Source organism: Chiroxiphia lanceolata, chromosome 28, assembly GCF_009829145.1.
Source record: "Chiroxiphia lanceolata isolate bChiLan1 chromosome 28, bChiLan1.pri, whole genome shotgun sequence".
Classification (NCBI taxonomy): domain Eukaryota; kingdom Metazoa; phylum Chordata; class Aves; order Passeriformes; family Pipridae; genus Chiroxiphia; species Chiroxiphia lanceolata.
In genome coordinates, this window is record NC_045664.1 from 5,265,586 (window position 1) to 5,289,116 (window position 23,531).

At 53.9% G+C, this 23,531-nt stretch overlaps 1 protein-coding gene and 1 long non-coding RNA gene across 2 annotated transcripts; one reads left to right on the forward strand and one right to left on the reverse strand.

Annotated features, from left to right (window-relative positions):
• Positions 1 to 30: 30 nt before the first annotated feature.
• SNRNP200 (small nuclear ribonucleoprotein U5 subunit 200) lies at positions 31 to 23,531 on the reverse strand. Its single transcript, XM_032712544.1, has 45 exons — positions 23,388 to 23,531; positions 22,683 to 22,846; positions 21,891 to 22,062; positions 21,129 to 21,321; positions 20,868 to 20,923; positions 20,216 to 20,314; positions 19,859 to 20,011; positions 19,316 to 19,415; positions 18,843 to 18,979; positions 18,046 to 18,129; positions 17,653 to 17,826; positions 16,548 to 16,685; positions 16,274 to 16,429; positions 15,683 to 15,853; positions 14,813 to 15,006; positions 14,169 to 14,292; positions 13,694 to 13,843; positions 13,265 to 13,375; positions 12,528 to 12,659; positions 11,962 to 12,150; positions 11,350 to 11,547; positions 10,748 to 10,900; positions 9,611 to 9,691; positions 9,217 to 9,300; positions 8,701 to 8,807; positions 8,506 to 8,624; positions 8,024 to 8,178; positions 7,573 to 7,762; positions 7,088 to 7,261; positions 6,456 to 6,616; positions 5,991 to 6,218; positions 5,512 to 5,703; positions 4,825 to 5,003; positions 4,157 to 4,308; positions 3,414 to 3,522; positions 3,207 to 3,315; positions 2,818 to 3,007; positions 2,552 to 2,716; positions 2,267 to 2,388; positions 1,851 to 1,994; positions 1,044 to 1,220; positions 802 to 962; positions 630 to 711; positions 455 to 547; positions 31 to 367 (listed from the first exon to the last, which is right to left on the reverse strand). Exons 1-45 carry the CDS (start codon positions 23,430 to 23,432, stop codon positions 224 to 226), a joined length of 6,411 nt encoding a protein of 2,136 aa, XP_032568435.1. The 5' UTR covers positions 23,433 to 23,531; the 3' UTR covers positions 31 to 223.
• On the forward strand, positions 241 to 1,701 carry LOC116799414. Its single transcript, XR_004361045.1, has 2 exons — positions 241 to 572; positions 684 to 1,701. It is a non-coding gene; the product is annotated as an uncharacterized LOC116799414 (long non-coding RNA).

Below are 23,531 nucleotides of genomic sequence, written 5' to 3' on the forward strand. Positions count from 1 at the left end.
TCCCCCCCTCCTCACCCCATCAGCACAGAGTCAGGTCCCGAGATTTATTGCAGTTGCTGTCATGCAGCTCCTGCCTAGAAAACACTGTACAAAGCATCCACACTTTAAAAAACCAAAGGAAAACGTGGAAAACACATGGAAACAGCACAAAGGGAGGGGACATGAGTGCTGTGGAGGTTGGAGGTGGGGGGCTGAGCTCTGGGGGGGATTCTCTGGCCTGGGATCAGTCGGAGTCGCTGTCGCTTTCCGCCTCCTTCACGTCTACGCTGAACTTGTACTCCTGGTCACAGCCCATGTAGGCGTCACTCATGAAGTACAATGTGTAGTTGTGAGTCCCCGTGGCTGGAGCCACAAAATCCAGCTTGACCTGGGTGGGGAGGGGGAGGTGTTGGGATGGCAGCAGGGACAGCAGGGAAGGTGCCCAGTGCCACTCCCGGTGCCACCCCCTACTCACCTTGGCCTTCTGCTGCAGCGTCAGGCGCTTGATGGAGATGAGGCTGTTGGACTTGGAGTCTCCGATCACCACCCACCAGCCCTCCTCACGTTTCTGAGGAGGAGGGAGGAGCAAACAGGTGAGATCTGGGGACAATTCCCCCCCTCCCCAACCTGCCACCCCAGTGTCACCATACCTGAGGGAACAGGGGTGCGATGACAGGCCCTGTGACCTCCTCCTCACGCTCCAGCTGCACCAGCACCACCACGGGCCCTCCACTGCAGGAACAGAACCACAGAATTGTGGAATGGTTGGGGTTGGAAGGACCTTAAATTCCACCCAGCTGGAGGGACCCCAAGGCCACCCACCTGCGGATGCTGTCCTTGTCCACCACCTCGTAGGACAGCTCGATGTTGGGGTAGCGGTTGCAGAACCGGGCGACATCGGCGATCTGGGCATCCGAGAGCTGCAGCAGCGCGTTCCTGTCCTCGTCCTCCATCTCCATGATGTCAAACACGCTCTCCACACCCTGCAAGGAGGGATTTTTTCAGCCTGGAGCTTCCTGGCACTCTGAGGGCAGGGCCCTGGTGCTCCTCCCACCAGGATTTACCTTGTCCGTGCAGCGCTTGATGTGCTCCGAGGTGAAGTGAGGCAGCTGCTTGAGGTAGGAGTCCTTGGACCACATGGCCTGGGTGACCATCTGGGCCAGCTCCATGGCCGCCAGAGCTGGGCTCAGCCACCCATTGCTGGACAGCACGTCCACGCAGGCCTGGATCAGCCGGATCGCCTGGACATGGGGGACAGGAAGAGGTTAAGGGGTGGAGACAGTGACATGGGGAGTTGGGTTGGTGTGCCCAGGGTTTGGTAGCGGAGGGGCTACAGGGTTGGATTCAGTGAGAAACTGCCAGAAGTTTGCCCCATGTCCAGCAGAGCCAATTACAGCAGACCCAGGACGGACCCACCACTGGCCAAAGCTGAGCCCAGCAGGAATAACAGTTACACCTTCTGGGATAAAATGTTTAAGGAAAAAGTTATGGCACAGATGGAACTGGGTGCAGGGAGGAGCAGAGTGAGAACATGTGAGAGAAGCAGCCCTGCAGAGCAGCAGGAGCAACATGGTATGAACTGACTGTGACCCCCATTCCCATCTCTGGAGGTAGGAGGGAGAGCCTGGGAAGGAGGGAGGGGAAAGTGTTTTTTGAAGACTTATTTAACTTTTCATTATCCTGCTCTGATTTGGTTGGTAATAAATTCAATTCCTATCCCCAGTTCGAGTCTGTTTTGCCCATGGAGGTGATTAATAAGGGGTCTCTCCCTGTCCTTATCACAACTCATGGACCTTTCCCTATATTTTTTCTCCCCTGTCCAGTTGTGGAGGGCAGTGACAGAGTGGTTTTGGTGGGTCCCCCAGCCCCACCTTGCTGAGGATTTCCTCGGTGTCCGACTGCAGCTCCGCACTCAGCTGCATCCGGGACAGGTGGGCCTGGAGCAGCAGGTTGGTCTTGACGTGGGGATCATTGAATTTGGGGTTGGTCAACTTGTGGGGGACCTTTTGGGACAGCTGTGGGAAGAAATGATTAACCCATCAGTGCTTTACCCCAAAAACATGGACAATTCCATCCCTGGGGTGATGCAGAGAAACCACCTTTTGGAATCACAGCATTAATTAGGATGGGAAAGAGCTCTGAGATCACAGAATTGCAGAATTAATTAGGTTGGAAGAGACCTCCAAGGTCACTGAGTCCAACCTGTGACCAATCCCTACCTTGTCACCCAGCCCAGAGCACTGAGCACCATGTCCAGTTGTTCAGAACTTCCCCCCCTGAGCCTCACCTGGCGCAGCAGGTTGTCCTCGTGGTGCCGGATGGGGATGTTCTCGTACTCAGCGGCGTTGGAGATGATCTCAATGAGCCCTCTTACCTTAGTCTTGGCATTGAGGGACATGCTGAAGAGCTCTAGGGAAGGGAGGAGTGGAGACAGCATGAAAACACTGATTTTTTTCAGAGAAAAGAGGCAAAAGGATGGAGCTTTACACACCCACAGCACCTTCTCTGTCACCTGCGGCACTGGATCAGGGACGGAGGGCAGGTGTGGTGCCTGTCCCTGGGGAGCCCTCACCTATGGTGGTGTAGTTGATGTAGTAGTAGGCAGCAATCATGCCCAGGTTCAGAGGAGCCACATCCATCTCATCTTCGATGCTGATGCACTTGGACTGCTCCAGGTCACTCAGGGTCTGCTCCACCAGCTCGGAGAGGTGATCTGAAAGGTGCCTGTGGGACACACCTGTGGGTACAGCAGAGCTCAGAGACTTTCCAGGAAGGGCAAAAAAAGCTGCAGAGTCCACAGGTAGAGGGTCCCTGATACCCTCAGCCCTCTCTGCCCACCTTGCAGGTTGTAGTAGTTGGGGTTCTGGGTCATCCTGCGGTACAGGAAGGTCCACGTGAGATAATCCACTGCATCCTGCTTGTTCTCGATGGTCTTGGTGACAATCTCAGCGTTGAAGTGGTCATGCATGCAGTGATCCAGGTGGGATTCCACTGGCAGGGGCTCGTACAGGAACTTCTTGAAGAAATCCTACAGCCAGGGCAGGAGGGAAGGGGTAAATAAACCTCCAAAATCCCAGAGCGACTCCCAGGTCGCAGCGCTCTTGGGAGGGTTTGGGTCATCTCCACGGCTCTGAGTGAGGGCTATCCATCAGCTGGGAGAGAAACATCTGCCTCCACAGCCTAGGAAGATATTTGAAGGCCAGGAACGTGCTCCAGCCCTCACCCACCTTCTTGGACCCCTGGCACATGATGACACAACGGCCCTCGTCGTCCTGCAGCGGGCGGTTGGCGTGGCCCACCATCTGCAGCACGTCGTAGATGGGGTAATCCACATACCTGGGCAGGGACAGAGGGTGAGCAGAGCTCCAAGGAGAGCTCCCAGGGATCCCCTTGGGCAGGAATGAGGCCCTGTGGGATTGGGGGGCTCCACTCACGCATGGATCTTGCCGTTGTAGTACTGGGTGTCCATGATGATCACCAGGTGGGCCGCGATGTTCATGCCCCAGCACAGGCTGCGGGAGGCCACCATCACCTGGACTGCGCCTGGAAGGGGCACAGGAAGGGTGCTCAGCATTTTTGCAGGGCACTGGAATTGGGGGGGAGAGAGATCTGTGGGGTTCCGTGCTCCCCAGAGGGGTCTGGGAATACAGGGAGGCGCAGGAAAGGTGGGGGTTGATGTTTAAGATGGCAGATTTTTTGGATGTGAGAGGTAGAGGATCATGGAATGATGGAATGGTTAGGGTTGGAAGGGACCTTAAAGATCTTCCTGTTCCACCCCCTGCCATGGGCAGGGACATCTTCCATTATCCCAGGTTGCTCCAAGCCCCGTGCAACCCGACCTTGAACACTTCCAGGGATCCAGGGGCAGCCACAGCTGCTCTGGGAATTCCATTCCAGCCCCTCCACATCTTCACAGGGAAGAATTCCTTCCTAATATCCCATCTAACCCTGCCCTCTGTCAGTTGGAAGCCATTCCTCCTTGTCCTGTCCCTCCAGGCCATTGTCCAAAGTACCTCTCCAGCTCCTGGAGCCCCTTTAGTCTCTGGAAGGGGCTCTCAGGTCTCTGTTAGAAGTGCCACAAAGCTTGGACAAGGTGTCATCTCCAGTCTCAAGACTTTGGGCACTGTTGAGCTCCAAGGAAAAGGGTTCCAGGCCCTGTCTCCACCCCACCCCTTACCAGAGCTGAAGAGCTGCTCCACCACACGTCGTTCCATGGCTGTGAGCCCCTCGTGCAGGTACCCAACCCCATTCACCAGTGTCTCCTTCAGGGTGTTGTCGTTCAGCTTGTCCAGGTATGGCACCAGGTCCTTCTCTGCGCAGTGCAGGAACCTGCCCGGGAACCATGGAATGGTTTGGGTTGGAAAAATCCAGTAAGATCATCGAGTCCAACTGTTCCCCCAGTGCTGCCCAGGCCACCACTGACCATGTTCACAAGTGCCATCAGGGATAGGGACTTCACCCCTGTGCCAGGGCTGGACAGCCCTTTCCATGAAGGAATTTCCCAATATCCAACCTGACTTTCCCCTGGCACAGCTTGAGGCCGTTTCCCCTTGTCCTGTCCCTTGTTCCCTGGGAGCAGAGCCCGACCCCCCCAGTTCCCCACTCTTGTCAGGGAGTTGCAGAGAGTGAGAAAGTTCCCCCCGAGCCTCCTTTTCTCCAGGCAGAGCCCCCCCAGCTCCCTCAGCCGCTTCCCCAGCTCCATCCTCTTCCCTGGACACGCTCCAGCCCCTCGCTGGGGTGCGAGTCCCCCCGTGATGTCCCCCCAGGTGCCCCATGCCCCCCCCAGGTGCCCCATGTCCCCCCCCACATGCCCCATGCCCCCCCCCAGGTGCCCCATGTCCCCACCTCTGGCGCTGCACATCCGAGGCACAGGTGGTGAGGATGTTGATGGCCGTGAGCCGGGTCTGTTTGCGGGAGGGCACGAAGACAATGACGGGTTTTTTGGGCGAGTGCTTCATGACAGCGTGGTACACAGGCTTGGCCATGGACAGCAGCCGCGTCTGCGTGTGGCTGATGTTGAAGCCCTGCCCAGGGAGAGTCACCAAACCAGTTATATTTTCTTTAAAAATATAGATATTGTATTATAATCACATTATAGTCACATTATAATCACATAATCACACTATAACCACATTATAAAATATATTAATAGTCTTGTGCCAGCTGCCTTAATTACCTGTATCAGTGATTAGTTAATGTGGACTAGGAGACATCTTAGTTTTGGGAACAAGGGTTGTGTGTTAGAGCAAAGAGGGCAATAATAATTGCAATAATATATAACAATGCAATATAATAAAATAATAACTTATATTTTTATTAATTAATTAATTTATAAACCCCAATCATTCAGTGTCCTTTCACTCTAATCTATCCCCAAGGATTACTAACAAGAATCAATGAAACAAGAATTAACAATAACAGGAACTAACAACAATCCCAAGGGATTATTACCAACAACAAGAATTAACAACAATCCCAAGGTACCATCCCCCTCCGCGGCAGGAGGCGCACAGGTGCCATTCCCAGCCCTACCTGGATGTGCAGCTCCAGGGGCACGGGGCGCACGTTAGGGTGGAAGTTGAAGGTGGAGGTGGCACTGCAGCCCAGCCAGTGGGCCACGTCCTTGGCGTTGGACAGGGACGAGCTGAGGGCCACGATGCGGATCGGCCGCTCGATCTGAGAGGAGATGTAGCGCATCCGAGAGCAGATCACCTCCAGCACGGGCTGTGGGGACACACCTTGGAGTGAGAATGGGGACACGGAGAGCTCCCTGCTGGGGGACAGGTGGGAGATTCCAGGGAATGCCCCTCCTGAGCTTCCCAAGGGATACAGCTCTCCTATGCCAGCCCACGGGAGAATTCCCGGCTGGGGAAGTTGAGCTGAGGCTGGATACAGCATCAATCCACCCCATTCCCAGCAGGAAAAGCTGATCCAGACTGGACACAGCACCAGTCCACCCACCACGAGGGACATCCCCCAAGGAGAAGCACTTTCTCCCCTCCCCAGCTCACCCCATTTTCCCCCCCAATCAGGTGCACTTCATCCACGATGAACAGGTTCACGTTCTGGACATTCTTCCTCTGCTTCCAGCGGCGGGACAGGATGTCCCACTTCTCCGGGGTGCTGATGATGATGTTCCCTTTCCCCAGCAGCTTCAGGTCGGTGCTGGTTTCCCCCGTCAGCAGAACCACCTTCTTGTTGAGGCGCTCCTGGAACTTCTCGTACCAGTCCATGAAAACCTGCCAACGAATGAAAAAGATGCTGCTGTTACCCTCAAATTCCTACCAAATTCCTGATGCAGGCTGGCAGTGGGATAGTGCCTCTGCTCCCTCAGGGAGGACACAAGAATCAGATAACTCTGGAGTTATCCCAAGGGTTGTGACAGCAAAGAAGGGATGAGAAAAATGAAACGGGGGATGAGGATGGAAATCAAAGCTGAGATAAGGCCCCAGGTATTCCCAGGACGTTGGACCCACCTGCTCTGCCAGGGCCTCCATGGGAGTGATGTACACACAGCGTCCCTCGGAATTCTGGAGCAACATCCTCAGGATGGCAAACTCGGCACAGATGGTTTTCCCACTCCCCGTGGGGGCTCCCACAAACACGTTGTCGTCGCTGTTGTAAACCGTGTTGAACACTGGGGACACAGGGACAACCAGTTCAGTGAAAATCCCCATGGATTTCTGGGAATGGGACGGGAAAACATGGTCTGGATCCAGCCTACACAAGAGGAGCTCCAGAAAAGGCTGTTTAGGGAGTTTTAGCCTAGGATTCACTGAGCAAAACAGGTTCTAATCTGTGACAGGAGCTCCCAAGTGGGAATTCCCCACTCCAGGCAGGGAAACTCCAAGACGGAAGCTCCCAGCTTCATCCCCGCAAGCAGCAGAGCTGGAAAAGTTTGGGCACAGCATCCAGGAGCAAACCTGCTGCTTCAGGAGTGTGCCAAAGATCCTCTGAAGGAAGATTTTGAGACATCAAACCTTGCAGGCTCCAGGAGGTTGAGTGATACACCATTTGGTATGAAATTCCTGACTTCACACGGATAAATCCCACAAAAACAAGGCTGGATGGGGCTGGGGGGGCAGCTTGAAGGAAGTGAAACACACACCCTGGGTCTGGATGGGGTTGAAGAAGGGGAACTTGTCCTGGTAGAGGCTCTCGAAGGCGCTGTTCCGCAGGGCCGACACGGGCAGGGGCTGCAGGTCCAGCAGCTCCGTGGGGGGGGGATACTTCTCTGGGAGGATCAGGTGCCGGAAGGAAACGGGCAGCTGGGTCTCACAGGCTGTCACACACACAAAAACACATTTTCACCTTCAAAACCACTCCCATGGCTCCATCTCTACACACAAAAACATATTTCCAGCTCCAAACCCCCTTCCACGGCTTCCTCCCTACCCGCACAAACATTTTCCCCTCCAAACCCACTCCCAACAGCTCCACCCCTGGGCTCCTGCTGTCAAGGGGATCCTCCAGTTCTGTTGTCACTTGGATTCCAGGAGGTTTTTCCTCCAGAAAAGCACTCAGAGGGAGGATTATTCAACCCCTGAGCCCCTTGGGGGAAGCACTGGGGTGCTCTGGGGTGAGGGGACTCACAGAGCCAGCGATCGGAGACCACCCGGATGAAGTACTGGGGGGGCAGTGGTTCAAACACAGGCACAAAGAAGGTCACCAGGTGCTCGTCCTGGGCATACTTGGATTTCAGCAGGAAGTACTCGTGGTGCAGAATCACCTCACTGTCCACATCCTCCACCAGGATCCAGAAGGCCTCAGATGAGCCGTGGACCTGTGCAGGGACAGATCTCACCTTCAGGGCACAGCCCAGAGCCCCCAGTTCCAGACAACCAGCAGCTGTCCCACAGCAACCCAGACCCAAAAATGCCCTTTTTCCAGCAAACAGGGTATTTACCCTGATGATTTTCACAAACAAGTCCCCAAAAATGCCCTTTTTTTAAACCAGAGTATTTTCCATCATGATTTTCACAACTCAGCCCCAAAATTCCCCCTTTTCCCTGCCATCCTGATGATGTTTGGAGGCAGAACTCACCTTCTCATCCCACTGGAAGTCGGGAGCGATGGTGAGCTCCACTTTGAGGGTGGAGCGGGTGATGGGCTGTAAATGCACGGACAGCTCCAGTTTGGGGAACAGATGAACATATTTGTGGATTGTTTTGCCCATTTTGGGCATCCTGATCAGTTCTCCTGCAAGAAAAAGGGGACAGTGTGACCACAGCTCCCAAACCGAGGATTCCTCCTCCAGCTGTACCAAGACCCTCACCAGGAACAAGCCCCCCAGTCTCTGCATCAAAACATGGAATCATGGAATGGTTTGGGTTAAAACCCATCCACTTCAACCCTCTGTCAGGGGCAGAGACACCTTCCACTAGATCAAGTTGCTCCAACCTAGCCTTGGAACACTTCCAGGGATTCAGGGACAGCCACAACCCCTCTGGACAAGCTGTGCCAGTGTCCCACACCCCTTCCCAAAGGAGGGGTGGGAACAGGCAGCCCCTTCCCGTGCCTCAGTACCGATTTCGTTGTGGTTCAAGTCGTAGAGTCGCTCAAAGGGGAAATTCTTCTTCTCTATTTTTTTCACCACCTCCTCAGGCAGCTTCTTGAACTGGCGCAGAGGACACATGGATTGCCACCTGCAGGGACACACGGATCAGACACGGGAACCCTGGGAAGCCTGGAAGCAGGACCTCCCCAGACCTCCTCACTCACATGCGCTTGTCGATCATCTTGCAGAGGTTGAGGGTCTTGTCTGTGAGCTGGGCCCAGCCCCGGTTGAGGACGATCTCAAAGATGGCTCTCATGAGCCTCCCGGCCGACTGTGGGCATGGAGCAGCTCTGGGTCAGCATATCCCACCCTTCCCTCCTTCCCACCCCAGTTCCTGACCAGCTAAAACTCATGGAATTGTTTGGGCTGGAAGGGACCTTAAAGCCCATCCAGTCTCACCCCCTGCCATGGGCAGGGACACCTTCCACCATCCCAGGTTGCTCCAAGTCCTGTTCAACCCGGCCTTGAACACTTCCAGGGATCCAGGGGCAGCCACTTAATTATTGTGATTCCAAACCAGAGACTCCCATGAAGATCTCATTCCCATCCTGACAGGAATTACACCTTCCCACCGCTCCCAGCTCTGATTTCCAGAGGCATTTTTGAACATAAACTCAATGTCTGAGGTGGAAACAGTTGTGGGATTAGATAGATCCTAAGGGAACATGCTCGCTCCTCACCTGGGTCACGTACACCATGTCAGCCATGAGGGCGAACCCCTCCAGTTTCAGCTGGGAGATAAAGGCCTGCAGGAGCACGTTGATCTGGGAAGGACAAGGAGAGGCTCTCAAGATACATCCTGGGAAAGCTGCTTTTCCTGGTACCTGATTCCCTCTCTCAGCTCCCCTCTTGTTGCCCAATCCCAGTGGATTGGGATGGACACGGCAGGACAGCAGTGACCAATGGGACTGGCTGTCCCCAACCAGGGACATGGAGCATTCCATGACACATCCAGGATGTCCCACAGAGGGAAGGGAGCAGAATTCCTTGCCCAGGGGGGAATTTGCTATCCCAGCTCTCTCCCAAGGATCCTGCTCCCCTCTAGACAGGAGGAGAAGCCCCTCCAGGGCTCACCTTGGCACTGGGTTCCTCAATGCTCTCCTTCACCGGGATGGGAACTCGCTCCAGCAGCTTCTGCAGCTCCAGCTTCTCCTCCTGCAGGAAAACAAGGCAGGAGGGATGAAATGGTCCCTCAGGGAAAGCTCTGCTTTGTTCCTGCAGCACCAGGATCTGTGTCCTGGGGCTCTGCCACCCAGAACAGGCAGAGTTTTCATATTTTCCCCTTTTCTTTGCCTCGTCTGGACACTTTTCCTGCCTTCACAAAGCTGGGAGGGGGTTGTTCCAGTGGAAAAGGGTCTGGAGGTCTTTTGAGGTCCTTCCAAGCAAACATTCCCTAGAGGAGAGCTCAAGCCATGACTCGGGAAGGGGGGGAACAGGAGAATTGCAACTCTTGAAGAAATTAAACTCACCAATTCCAGATGCCCCTTACTAAATAAAAGTCTGACAAGATTAGTAATGAATTCTAGAGAAATAATTCCTAAGTTTTTTATCCTGTTTCCTGTGAAACAGGCTCATGTCTGTTTTGCTCATCAGTCTTTTTCTCTCCTAGGAACTTCTGAAGATTCCAATTTCCAGCTTGGAATCACTTGGAAAGAAGTGGAAGATCAATAATACTTCCAAGTATTAAAAATATTTTATATTCTATATATTCTATATTCTGGGTCTCTCATTGCTCCTCTTATTCATAGGAATCTTTTCCTCACAATCATGTCTTTCCTTATTTCTTTAACCTGCTCCCTCACAGGGTGATGCTTCCAAGAAAGGCCTCCGAGAAAAAACAAACATGTTCCTTCCCTGAGCTTTTCCAGTCAGATTTTGGCATTAAAAATGGTTGTGAAATTAGGGATGGACATCCTGAAACTGAGGATGCACTTCCTGAAGTCAGGAACGCACATCCTATGAACAGAGACTGGGATGACAGAGGATGAGAGAACTCGATCAGAAAAGACCTGGATAGAAAACACTGTGGAAAACACTAGGAAAATATGGATCAGCTATTGCAAATACACATTGCATCCTAGTTCTTTGGGCAAAAAAAGCAGGATTGATCCCATATCCTTCCATCTTTCTCCCTGACCACTCTGGGACCCTCATCTTCTTTTGCTTCTGGCTCTCCTGTAGTTTTGTTGTTGCTGTTGTTTGGCTCCGTACCTCCCTCACGGTGATGTTCCGGAATTCCGAGGACAGGGAGAAGACCCGGAAGAGCTCAATCTCGCTCAGGGTGGGTTTCAGGAGCTGGTTGTAGGTCTGCACGGTCTCGTTGGTGATGTAGTAGTGGCTGGCAATGCGGCCCAGCTCCGTCACCTGGGGGGACAAGGGAGGGACACGGCTCAGATTCCAACTGCTCCTGGCACAGGCTGGATGAGAACAGGGCTGCAGCAGGGAAAATGGCTACAGGAAAAACTCCTAGGCTGCAAACATCCCAGGAAAGCTGCTTTTCTTGATTCCTGATTTCCCAGGAAAGCTGTTTTTCCTGGTGCCTAATTCCCCTTTCTTGTCTCACTCTCTCTGAAGCAATGGAAATGCAACAGGAATGGGAATCTGCCCAGGAGGCAGCAGCAAACACAAAGCAGGTTTGAGGGCCAGGTGTTATCCCAGGTGTTATCCCGGGGCCAAGTGTTATCCTGTGCCACCTCCCTGGAACCACAGACATGCCCAGCGACATTCCTTGAGATCCATGTTTAACTGTATCCCTTCTCCCACCCAGGGGATGCTCTGTTGGCTCCCAGTACCTGCCCCAGGGGCTGCCTCACCTGGAAATTCCCAGTTTTCTTGTCGTACTTCACCAGGTTGTTCTTGTCCAGCATCAGGGCTGCGGTGTGCACCAGATCCAGGCGCCGCTGGTCCAGGAGCGGATCTGCCTTCAGGTCGTCGTGGGAGATTCCATAGAGGGTTGGGGAGCGCAGCATCCGGATGTACAGGTAGGTATAGCCCAGCCAGTTCACTGCATCCTGAGGGAACACCAACACCATCCCATGAACACAGCCCTTGGAAATCACAGGTGATGTTCCAGCTCAGAGCCAGGTGCTCCAGATCTGACACAGAGCCTGATCCCAGCTCAATCCCACTGATCACACTAAACCAGAGCATGGAAGCCCAGCAGGACCACCCACAGCTCCTCTCCTGCACCAGAAAAATATTAAGGAATTAAAATCAAAAAAACCACCCATCTTCCACATGCAGATTTTTCCCTGAGTGTCCTTTTCCACATGGAAAACTTCACTCTCAGTGACAGAAGCATCCAGTCTGCATCTGATTCCCCACCCAGTAATTCCCATGGCTCCAAATCTCTTATCTCCTCCCAGTTCCCACTGAGTGCCAACCAAGGGCACAAATCCCTGAGGAAAGCAGAGATTCCCACTCACCTTGGCATTCTGGACATTCCCAAGGACGGTCTCTGCGTTCAGCATGTCTGGGAGCTTTGACACCATCTGGCTCTCGATGGGGAGCTGTTGGTTGAGCAGGGACAGGTAATACTGGAGCTCGCCATGGGATGTGATAAGAATTCCCTCTCCTTTGGTGTCGTACTGGGGTCTCCCAGCACGTCCCAGCATCTGAAAATGGGAAAATGAGGTCAGCAAAACATCAAAGCTTTGGAATTCCATTGTTTTGGTTGGAAAGCACCTCCAAGATCATCAAATTCAACCATCAAACAAGGAATTTCTCCTTGCTGCCATGTCCTGGGGCTTTTCTGCCAGGTTGCTCAGCCTGCTGCTACTTCCAGTTGGCAGGAGACATGGAAATAGCTCAGATGTGTCTGGGCAAGGAATTATGGAGGAATTATTTGTCCAGAACACAGGAACTGTCTGACAGGAAAGAATAGGGAGCGACCGCACGGAGAAGACACAAACAGAGATTTTAAATGTGGGATCTGAGGAAGGGAAAATCCTGCCCCGGGGTCCTGGTGGTTTCTTTGTTCCCAGAAGTTCACCTGGAGGATGTCCAGGGCTCCCAGCTCGGTCCAGCGCCCCTTCTCCGGGCTGTACACCTGAGTCCCCTTGATGATGACAGTGTGGGCAGGAAGGTTCACCCCCCAGGCCAGGGTGGCTGTGGAGACCAGCACCTGCAGGGAAAAACAGGGATCAAAGCCAGGCACAAACCTCTTCCCAAGGAAAACATGGATCTAAATGCTGGGCCCAACTCCAGACAAGCACAAAAGGGATAAAGACTGGGAAATGGGACAGTCTTCACAGCTGAGCATGGAAGGACAGGTGAACAGAGGGATCTTTACCCAAATTTTCTGAGAAACCAAAAAAAATCCTTCCATTTATCCCATGGCCAGGGAATTTTGGATGAGGTTTTGCCAAAGTGGTATTTGAGGAGGAACCAGCTCTGGGACAGAGCTCTGGCTGAAATCACCTGAAATTCCTGCCCTCTCCCCTCCTGCCCACATGTTTTTACCTATTTTATTCCTACTCTTCAGGAAAATCAGCCAGGTCAAGGGGATAAATCCCTGCCCTCTCTTCTCCTGACCAAATGCAAGTCCCTGTTTGGATCCTATTCTTCAGGAAAGTCAAGGCTGCCTCCAGCAGCAGAGTGGGATGGGGTTGGCTACCCTTGAGCCTCAGGATTTTGCCCCAAAAAGGCCATTGGAAAACACAGACTGTGTTTTTTGTGAAGAGCCTGCCCTGGCTAAAGCTGTGACTCCTGGAAGTGCTCCTGGCTCACCTGGATGTGCTTGTCAGCAAACAGATCCTCCACCAGTGTCCGGTCCACACGGGTCATCCCGGCGTGGTGGATAGCAAAGCCGTAGGGCAGGAGATCCTTCAGCTCCAGGTTCTGTGGCACAAACACAATCAGCTCTGGGGCTTCTACCCAGGGAGAAAACAAGGTGGAGAATCCCAGAGGAAAGGCTGTGAATCTGCACCAAACTGGTAGGATGTTTATCATGGAATTATGGAAAAGCCTTCAAAGATCATCGAGTCCAACCATTCCCCCAGTACTACCAAGGCCACCCCTAACCCATGTCCTCAAGTGCCACATCCCCAGGGATGTTAAATCCCCCCAGGGATGGGGGCTCCACCCCTGTGCCAGGGCTGAATGGCCTGTTCCATGAAGGAATTTCCCCAGTATCCAATCCAGTCTATCCAATCTCACCTTGCACTGCTCAGCTTCCGTCCTCAGGACTTCGGTGGAGGCTGAGCCCTCCCGCAGGAAGAGGCCCAGGGTGTCCTTCTCCAGGCACATGTCCCTGATGGCCCTGGCTGTCTTCCCAGTCTCCTTCCTGGAGTGCACAAACACCAGGACCTGTCAAACAAGCAGATGAGACATCACTGAGCAAGGAATCACTGTGGCAGCTCCCAAAAAAGATGCCCAACCCAACCTGCTCCTGGTGCTCAGGGTAAGGAGAGACCTGGAATTAATCCAGATGTGGATGCACATAGGGCTCCTGATTTAATAGGGCAGCACACCAAAATTCCCTCATCCTAAAAGGACTATCCCTACATTAATCAGAGCTGGCACAGAGAAAACTGTGTTCCTTCTCCCCTCAGGGACCTCCCCTCTACTGCAGCTTCTCCAGAGCAACAGGAGCTCAAAGGGGATTAAGTGTGTCAGGAATGAAGTCTCCAACCTGGTTCTTCCCAGCATGCTCCATAATCTTCTCATAAACAATCTCATTCATGATCTGGAAGCGTTTGATGGCTTTCTTCTCTGTGATGCCAACATAGGTCTGCTCCAGGGGCACTGGGCGGAAGCTGTGGGGGAAAAAAACCCAACCCATCAAAGAGAAAATGAGAGAAAAAAGCCTCCCACAAAGGTCAAAAGGTATCCAAAGGTATCCTGTTTTTTGGCCAGCTCAACTCCTTTGTGCCTTGATGTACTCAGAGCTCTGATGGCTCTAGCAGAGACATAAGGACCAGCCACAATCCCTCCTGATTCCTGGAATCCATTTGCTAGTCAAGGAGCAAAGAGGGTGTTCTGGGAACTACCATCATCCTAGTTTAGGCTTCCTTCCAGCAGCTCCTGCTGCCCACAGGGGTGGCAGAGCTTCTCTGCCTTCTCCCAGTACCTTCCTGCGGGGATGACCATGCAGGAACACGATTTGGGGGATGTATTTAACTGCTCTAGACCCAAAAATGCTTTTAATGACCCATCAAATAGTAACTAAACATGTGTTGAAGGTCTGGTAAGGCCCTGGTACCATCTGACAAATGGACACTCTATGCTGTTGAAGGAGGGAGGTGTAAGTCCAGCTGGAAAAGCTTTCCAAGGTACCTGTTATCAAAGTAGAACAAGCCTTTGGCTGGGTCCACCCTCAGGAACGTGGCCACGTCCTCGTAGTTGGGCAGGGTGGCACTGAGGCCAACCAGCCTCACATCCTCCTGGGTCATCTCGATGTTCCGGATGGCTCTGGCTACCAGGGACTCCAGGACGGGGCCACGGTCGTCATGCAGGAGGTGGATCTCATCCTGCACAGAGGGAATGGGAACAGAGTTATCCCTCTCCAAACTGCCTCTTTCATTGAATCGTGGAATGGGTTGGGTTGGAAGGACCTTAAAGCCATCCAGTCCCACCCCCTGCCATGGGCAAGGACACCTTCCACTATCCCAGGTTGCTCCAAGCCCCATCCAATCCGGCCTTGGACACTTCCAGGGATGGGGCAGCCACAGCTGCTCTGGGAATTCCATCCCAGCCCCTCCCCACCCTCCCAGGGAAGGAATGTCCCATCTAACCCTGCCCTCTGGCAGGGGGAAGTCATTCCCCCTTGTTCTGATCCTCCAGGCCCTTTCCAAAACCCCTTCCCCATCTTTCTTAGAAGCCCTCTTTAAGCAGGGAATTATACTTTCAAACCTTTCATCCCAAAAACCTACAAGTGGAGCAACTTGTTGATTCCTAGCCTTGGAAACTTGGGACGCCTCCAGGGATGGGCAATCCACAACCTGTCTGGAAAACCTGATCCATTTTTGGGGCGATTCCTTGGCTTTTGTGGACTGGAGCAGCTCGGCGCAGGGCTCAAAAGCCTGAGTGTCTCCAGAACCAAAAGACACCTTCACACACATTCAGGAACCACAGAGATGGAGGACACAGTGCTCCCCACCCCCCCCTCCTCCCTGCCGGGGCTCTGGAGGCCCTAGTGCCGCTCACCAGTATGACCAGTCGCACCAGCTGGGTGTAGGTCCTCTCCCCTCCCTTGCGGGTGATGATGTCCCACTTCTCGGGGGTGCACACGATGATCTGGGTCGCGTTGATCTCCTCCTTGCACAGCTGGTGGTCCCCGGTCAGCTCAGCCACGTTGATCCCGTATGTGGCCAAGCGCTGGGAGGAAACCACAGGGCAAACATGGACAGTCTCTTCCATGAAGGAATTTTCACTATATCCAATCTAAACCTCCCCTGGCATAGCTTAAGGCCGTTTTCCCTTGTCCTGTCCCTCGTTCCCTGGGAGTAGAGTCTGACTTCCCCCAGCTCCCCCTTCCTGTCAGGGAATTGCAGAGAGTGAGAAGGTCCCCCCTGAGCCTCCTCTTCTCCAGGCTGAGCCCCCACAGCTCCCTCAGCTGCTCCTGGTGCTCCAGACCCTTCCCCAGCTCCGTCCCCTTCCCTGCACACGCTTCAGCCCCTCAGCGTTTTGTCATGAGGAGCCCAAAACTGCTCCCCAAATTCAAAGTGCCTCCCAGCACAGGGCACCCATCCACCCTCACCTATGTTCCAGCATGGGCAGGACCAAACCTGTCCTCACCTTCCCAAAGCTTCCCACCATCTCCTGCACCAAGGACCTCATGGGAGCAATGTAGATGATCTTGAAATCATCCACGTTGATGGTCCCGTCCATGTTGATGTGCTTCCCGATCTCCCTCAACATGCACATGAGCGCCACGTTCGTCTTCCCAGCGCCCTGGAAGGCAAGACCACTAAATCCCATCAGATCCCTGGCTTCTTCAGGGGAAAGGGTCTCCTAAAGTCATCATCTTTGTGGGTTCCCCTCACACAGGCCCTGAATCCCGGGATCTCACCGTGGGAGCACAGAGCAGCAGGTTCTCATCCGACTCCAGCGCTGCACGGTACAGTTTGCTCTGGATACGGTTCAGGGTCTTAAACCCCTCAAATCCAGCCTGGGCGTATTTGGGCAACTTTTCCACAGAAACCAATTGCTGAAAAGTGGGGAGAAAAATGGGAAAACATCGAGTTCAGCCTTTGTTTCAATCTCAGAGGCTGCAGAGCAGATGTGGGATCTTGAGGACAGCCTGGTGAGCAGCAGCAGGGATGTCTTATTTCCAGATGGGAGGAAAATCCCTGTGCCCTGGGATCATGGAGTAGGTTAAGGAAGGATCAAACAGGGCTCATTAGCAGGCACATGCATTTCAACCAGGCTAAGTTATATCTGACTACACATCAGAAGATCAAACCCCTGCTGTGCTCCTGTGGTGGGACAGATCAGACCACATCGGTGCTTCCAGCATGGATCAAAAGCGGGGATTTATCCCAATTAATCACACAGCTCCAGCCCACACGGGAAGGAGAGAGAAAAAGCAGAGCTGAGGGCTCAGCAGAGCAGCTGGACGGGGCAGAGTAGCCCCAAAACGGAAACCACTGCACAGGATGAACAGCCCACAAGTGGGAAACCAGAAATCAGGAAGCGTCTTCAGACACGTGGAAAAGAAGGGTCTGCAGGGAATGTGAGAGAGAGGAACAGCCACATCAAAGCTGCTGAGTCACAGGAAGTGTCTGTCACGGCATCAGCAACAGCTCAGGGACTCACACAATGGTTTGGGTCGGGAGGGAACTTAAAGGTCATCCTGTTCCAACCCCTGCCATGGGCAGGAACACCTTCCACTATCCCAGGTTGCTCCAACCTGGCCTTGGACGCTTTCAGGGATGGGGCAGACACAGCCTCTCTGGGAATTCCATCCCAGGCCCTCACTCCCTCACAGGGAGGAATTCCTTTCCAGTATCCCACCCAAATCTCCCTTTTTCCAGTAGGAAGCCATTCCTCCTTGTTCTGTCCCTCCATCCCTTGTCCAGAGCCCCTCTCCAGCTCTCTGGGAGCCCCTTTAGGCACTGGAAGGGTTCCAAGGTGTCCCTCAGTACTAAGTAAGTGAGAACACACAGGTCACCAACCTCTTCGGCCCCAAAAGGCTTCGGTTTCAGGGCAGGCACATGAACCTCCTCGTAGCCCTTGCGCTGCCGGCGGAAGGATCCATCCGGGAGCTGGCATCGCTTGTTGGCCATGAAGTGACTGCCCTGGGCAAACACCAGATCCTCCAAATCCAGCACCTGTCGTGGAGCCAGTGCCTGGAGACAGATGGGAAAGGGGTACAGGTTAGGGAACAACATTCTCCTGGTGTTTTCACCCTGGGATGAAAGGAAAAGCTACTGCATCCAGCTGGAAAGCACCTCTGGAGCACATCAGGGCTTGTTCATGGTATCTTCATGCTCGTGTTACTGCAAATACCCTTTTTGCTCTGACTGAGCATATTTCAGGAAGACTGGGAACAGATCCAAGAGTTTTACCTCTCCTCCTTGGTCCAGATCCATGGTCTCCAGGTCCGTGTCCATGCGGGACTGCCGCACGCGCTCCCGGCGGGACCGCTCCTCCTGTGGGGAGAGACCAGGAGTCAGCCCTGGGAACAGCCTGAGTCTCCTCCATGGGCTGCCAGGAGCTCCTGTCACACCCTGCAGGTCCTGTGCCCCCATTTCCTTTGAGTATAGGCATCCACAGAACCAGGAAAAACCATTTGTGGCAGGAAAAACCAGTGCCCTCAAGGTCAGGACATAAATGTGACATCTGGGAGAGCAGAAGAAGGGAAGCAGGGAGGGAAAACGCAGCCAGCAGCACTTCCCAATCCCAGAGACACCAAATACACAAGATAACCAGGGGGGTTTCCAGCCACAAACCAGGAATGTAGTATTAAACCCATAAAACAACCCCCAAATCAGTTCTGGAAGAGCAAAGGCCAAGCAGGGATCATCCTGCTCAGCAATAATCAGGTTCAGCGTCCCATTCCAGCCCCAGAGAAGCAGAGGTGACAACCAGAGGGGTTGAGCCTCACATGGGGGAGGTCAGAGGTGAAACAGGACACTTGAAGACAGTTCATAAATGTGGAAGTTGCTGACATGACCCTTTTCCTGGGAAAGTAGAGCCCTGTGTACCTCAAAAATAAGAAGTGGTGAAAAGATTGTCCTTTCTGAGCAGCATTTCCCACGGACTGGGGGTTCCAGCTGGGTCAGCAGCTCCTCTCTCCCACCCAAAACAACCCAGACAGTCTGCAGCCAATCCCCCATCCTGCCCCAGCTTCCCCCCAGCTCACCCGGATCAGATCCTCCTTCTCTGTCTCGTGCAGCTGGTACAGGAACTTGGAGAGCTCGGGATCCGCCTCCATCTTGCCCATGATCCTTTCCTTCTCAGCTTCACTCTGGGCACTGGCCAGCAAAGTGCAGTACAGGACTGGGGGGAACAGGAGTGAGGGTGAGCCAAACAAGGGACAAACACGGCTCCAACCTTCCCAAGGCAACAGTTCAAAAGCCTTGGATTGTGGTGGAATCATGTCAGAAGAGCAGGAGGTGGAGGAGAAGATGAACGTGGAGGTGTGAAGAAGGAGCTGACAGTGAGAGTGAAGGTGGAAGTGAAGGTAGCGGAGAAGGTGGAAGGCAAGGGGAGGTAGAGGTGAGGGCGGAAGGGAAGAGGAAGGTGATGGCAGAGGGTGATGGTGGAGGTGTGAAGGTGGAGATGAAGGAGGTGAAGGAAGTGAAGGTGGTGGAGGTGAAGACGAAGGTCACTCACTCATCATCCGGTGCTGCCGCAGGACTTTGATGAAGTCGAAGGTGTTGAAGCCCAGGAGCAGAACCAGCTGGTTCTCACATTCCCGGTCATCACTGGCAGTCTGGGAGAAGAGACACGGAATGACCAGTAATCTCTGTGCCCACAGACCCTGGATCCCTGTCTTCCATGAAACTGAAGGCAAGAGCAGCTCAACAGCAGCAGCAAACAAGGCCGGGTTTGAGCAACTGAGCCTGGAATAACAATCTCACCCTCCCTCTAATTCCCTTTTTTCCCACCAGGCCATGATACCCAAAACATATCAGCAACAGAATTAGGAGGGAAACGGACGCCATGGATGCTGATCTCTCAGCAAACACCAACACTGACCCAACCACCTCCCCCTCGAGAGATCCCTGTGAACTAAGACTAAACCCAGCCTAGTCCAGTCTTGTCCACAACTCAATCTAATGTGAAGAAACCTAAATTTTTGGGGCAAATTCCTGCCTTCCAGGCAGATAGACACTTCAAGGCCACTGTGATCCCATAGATCAGGTGTCCACTGACCTTCAGGATCTCCAGCACCTCATCTGCCTTTTTCTGGGACACGATGGCGTCATCGTAGAAGCGGCTGAGCTGCCGCTGGAGCCAGAAGGCATCGATGTCTCTGGGGTGCAGATCCTTCTTCTTAGAGCTCATCAGCTCCCCCGATGCCACGAGCTTGGGAAAAGCCCCAAAAAGCATTATTTCCCTGTGGCCTTGGCGTGGTGGAGCCAGAGTTTGGGGTGTCAGAGGGATGTTCATTCTTGAACACCCATTTTGGCTGCACTCAGAGAACTCCAAGGCTCCTTTCCATCCCCAAAACCCAACAGGATCACCAATCCTGCTCCAGATAATCCCAAGCCCACGTTCCATGTGACTCACGTTGGCTGAGAGGGTGCAACGCACGACAGCCTCATCCCCTTCCATGTCATCGTCCGACGCCTCGTCACGGACTTCCCCGTAAATGTCCTCATCCCCTTCCTGTAGAAAGCAGGAATCTGGTAAGCGGCTCTTCCAAACATCAAAGAGCAGCTTTTCGTTGGCAAGAATGACTCATCTGGCAGCTCATTCCCAAGGGGAACAGCCTGACTTGTGCTTTTAGCGGGAACGTGGCGCTGCAGCTCAGGTGAAGCTCCACGTGGTATTTCTACTCTAAACAGGATCTGCCAGTGACTCCTCCAACAATCCCCTATTTATCCCTCTTTTCTCTCAGCCCTTTCCAAAACCAATCCTGGAAAGTGTTTCTGTGCAACACCTCCACCCAGTGCATCCGAATCCCTCTTTTCCATCTGTCAAGCTTCCCCACGAGATCTAAATGTCACCATCTGTCTCCCATCACGCTGAGTCATGGTAAGCCTTGGATTAGTAGGATAAGCCACAAATCCTCCCCAGGCTGGGAAGTGGCATCTAAAATAATCCAGGTTCTGCCCGTAAGAGACGTCCCAGCCTGAGCCAATGTCCCCTTTCTGAATGGGACAGAGGGAAATGGGACAAATGGGGTCCCTGTGGAGCCACCTCCAGCCTCATCTCCTACCTCCTCATCAGACTCAAACTGTACGTTCACCCCGTAGGTCTCATCGATGTTGTCGTCTGCAGGGAAGAGGGGAGGGAATTCAGCAGGAAATCTGGGCCACACATGCAAAACTTCCAGACCCATATCCCACCCACATCCACACCTTGGAAGCACCAAAATAACGCGGTTTGGGGGCCTGGAAACCACCCCAAAGCGTTTCCCTGCGTGCCAACAGCTCCAGCCACCCCTCTGCCCGGCCCCACTGCCAGAGAAGCCCCGTACCCATGTTCTGGATCTCCTTGTCCCCCCCATAGTCGGTGATTTTCTTGCCCAGGTTCACCAGGACGTGGTACCGCGTGTCGTCCGTCTGGCCCAGCAGGAGGTCGATCTCCTTCCGACGCTCCTTGTCCCGCAGCTTCTCGTTCTTCAGCACAGCCAGGACCTCATCAGCTGCCCCACAAAGGATGTCCCGGGGCTGGGAAAGGGGTGACAAGCAGGGAATTCAATATGGAAAAAGTCTTCAATCTTTCTGGGCCCCCCAAGTACCAAAGAACCACTTCAGCACAACGAAATCACCATCAGAACATCCCCAAGCCCTAAAGCAGCACCAACAGAGGAAAAAAAAGGGAAGGACAACTTTTCTTGATGCCCAGAGAAGCTGTGGATGCCCCTGGATCCCTGGAAGTGCCCAAGGCCAGGTTGGACAGGCCTTGGAGCAACCTGGTCTAGCAGAAGGTGTCCCTGCCCATGGAACTGGATGGTCTTTAAGGTCCCTGCCAAGGCAAACCACTCCATGTGTTAGTTTAGATTGCATATTGGGAAGAAATATTGGATGTCTCTGGGTCCCTGGAAGTGTTCCAGGCCAGGTTGGACGGGACTTGGTCTATGGAAGGTGTCCCTGCCCATGGCAGGGGGTGGAATGGGATGATCTTCTCCCTCCAACCCAAACCATTCCATATCTCCATGAACCCATAGCATGACAGGGATAAATTAACCAATCCAAGGGCTGGATCTCTCTAACCCAGGCTGTGATCCCAGCCTCACCTGGTCCCCCAGGGCTGCCTGGATGAAGCTTAGCAGGACCTCGTAGGTCTCACGGGTCTCCTTGGTCTTGGGTTTGTAGATGATCCCAACCATCTCATCGATGCCCTCAGACAGCAGAGTGTAGCCCTTCATCTTGTTGATGTCGTGCCTGTCCTCGTCCCTCTTCCTCCTCCTGCGGACAGGAGCAAGAGTGGGACATGGAGTTAGAGCCACAAAGTACCACAAAGCTCCTTAATTTCAAAAATAAAGGGGTAAAACTGATTGATTTTAATTTCTCCCCTTCAATTTTCAGTTCCTAACACAGAGCAAGTGACTCCAAGTGGAGGAAACGATGTGTTTCTGACATGCACATCGGTGGGGTTTGGTCTCCAGCCCTGTGCTCACACCATGACAAGGTTTTCCACCTCCAAATATTCCCAACACTGGAGAAGAGAAGGGTCCAGGAAGAACTTGGAGCCCCTTCCAGTGCCCAAAGAGGCTCTAGAAGAGGGACTTTGGACAAGGGATGGAGGGACAGAACAAGGGGGAATGGCTTCCCGCTGGAAAAGGGGAGATTTGAGTGGGATATGGAGAAGAAATTCCTCCCTGTGAGGGTGGGGAGGGGCTGGGATGCAATTCCCAGAGGGGCTGTGGCTGCCCCTGGATCTCTGGCAGTGCCCAAGGCCAGGCTGGACCCTGCTCTGGTGTCAGACCAATGGTCTTTAAGGTCCCTCCCACCCCAAACCTTTCTGTGACCCCTCAAAATCCTGTTTGGGGACAGGAATTCCCATTCCAGGCCCAGCTCCCACTCACTTGGCTCTTCTCTCCTCCTGCATCTGGGGTTTGGTCCTCTGGGCCTTGTCTCCCATGCGGGTCCCCTCAAGCTTCCCCACCAGTGACAGCACCTCCCCTGTAGGCTCGTCCCGGCGCGTGCGATCGATCAGGGACCGGTCGGCTTGGAGCACCAGGTTGGAGTTCTGGAGGATGGAGAATGGGGTCAGGGGGGCTCAGGGAAACCGTGAAATGGGGCTGGGGGGGAAGCAAGGAGACCCTGGAATGGGGATCAGGGAGATCAGGATCCTGAAATGGGTCTGAGGGGAACTGGGACGGGTCCCAGAATGAGGCTGAGGGGGGTCAGGAGGTCCCAAAATAGGGCTGAGAAGGGTCAGGGGGGGCCTGAAACGGGTCCCCTCTATAGGGCTGAGGGTCCTGAAATGGGGCTCAGGGACACCGGGGGTCCCAAATGTGCGGCTGAGGAGGGTCAGGGGATCCTGAAATGGGACTGAGGAAGTCGGGGGGTCCCACTGGAGATTCCACCAAGGGGCTGAGGGGGCTGGATTGGTCCCTCCATGGGAGGGGGGGGGGGCCTGGGGATTCCGAAATGGGTCCCAACCTGGGGCTGAGGGCGGCCTGGGGGGTCCCGAAGGAGGGACTGAGGTGGGTCAGAGGGTCCCACCGTGGCGCTGAGGGGGGTTGACGGTACCGGGGAAAGATTCACGGCACTGGGCCCGTACTCACCGCCTTGTACTCATACTGCAGGCTCCGGGCGGTCACGTCCGCCATAGTGGGGCCGAGATGGGGGCCGAGGCCGGGACTAGGGTTAGAACCGGAGCCGGGGCCGGACGAGGCCGCGCCGCCGCCGCCGCGCCGGAACTTCCGGGT

What these genes read in the sequence shown, in the direction of transcription:
- SNRNP200 (XM_032712544.1), bottom strand. Translation starts at nt 23,432, where the DNA reads ATGGCGGACGTGACCGCCCGGAGCCTGCAGTATGAGTACAAGGCG. An exon ending in TGCAGTATGAGTACAAGGCG is followed by an intron (nt 22,847 to 23,387) that starts GTGAGTACGGGC and finishes TCCATCCTCCAG; the next exon opens with AACTCCAACCTGGTGCTCCA. An exon ending in GTTGCACCCTCTCAGCCAAC is followed by an intron (nt 20,012 to 20,215) that starts GTGAGTCACATG and finishes GCTTTTCCCAAG; the next exon opens with CTCGTGGCATCGGGGGAGCT.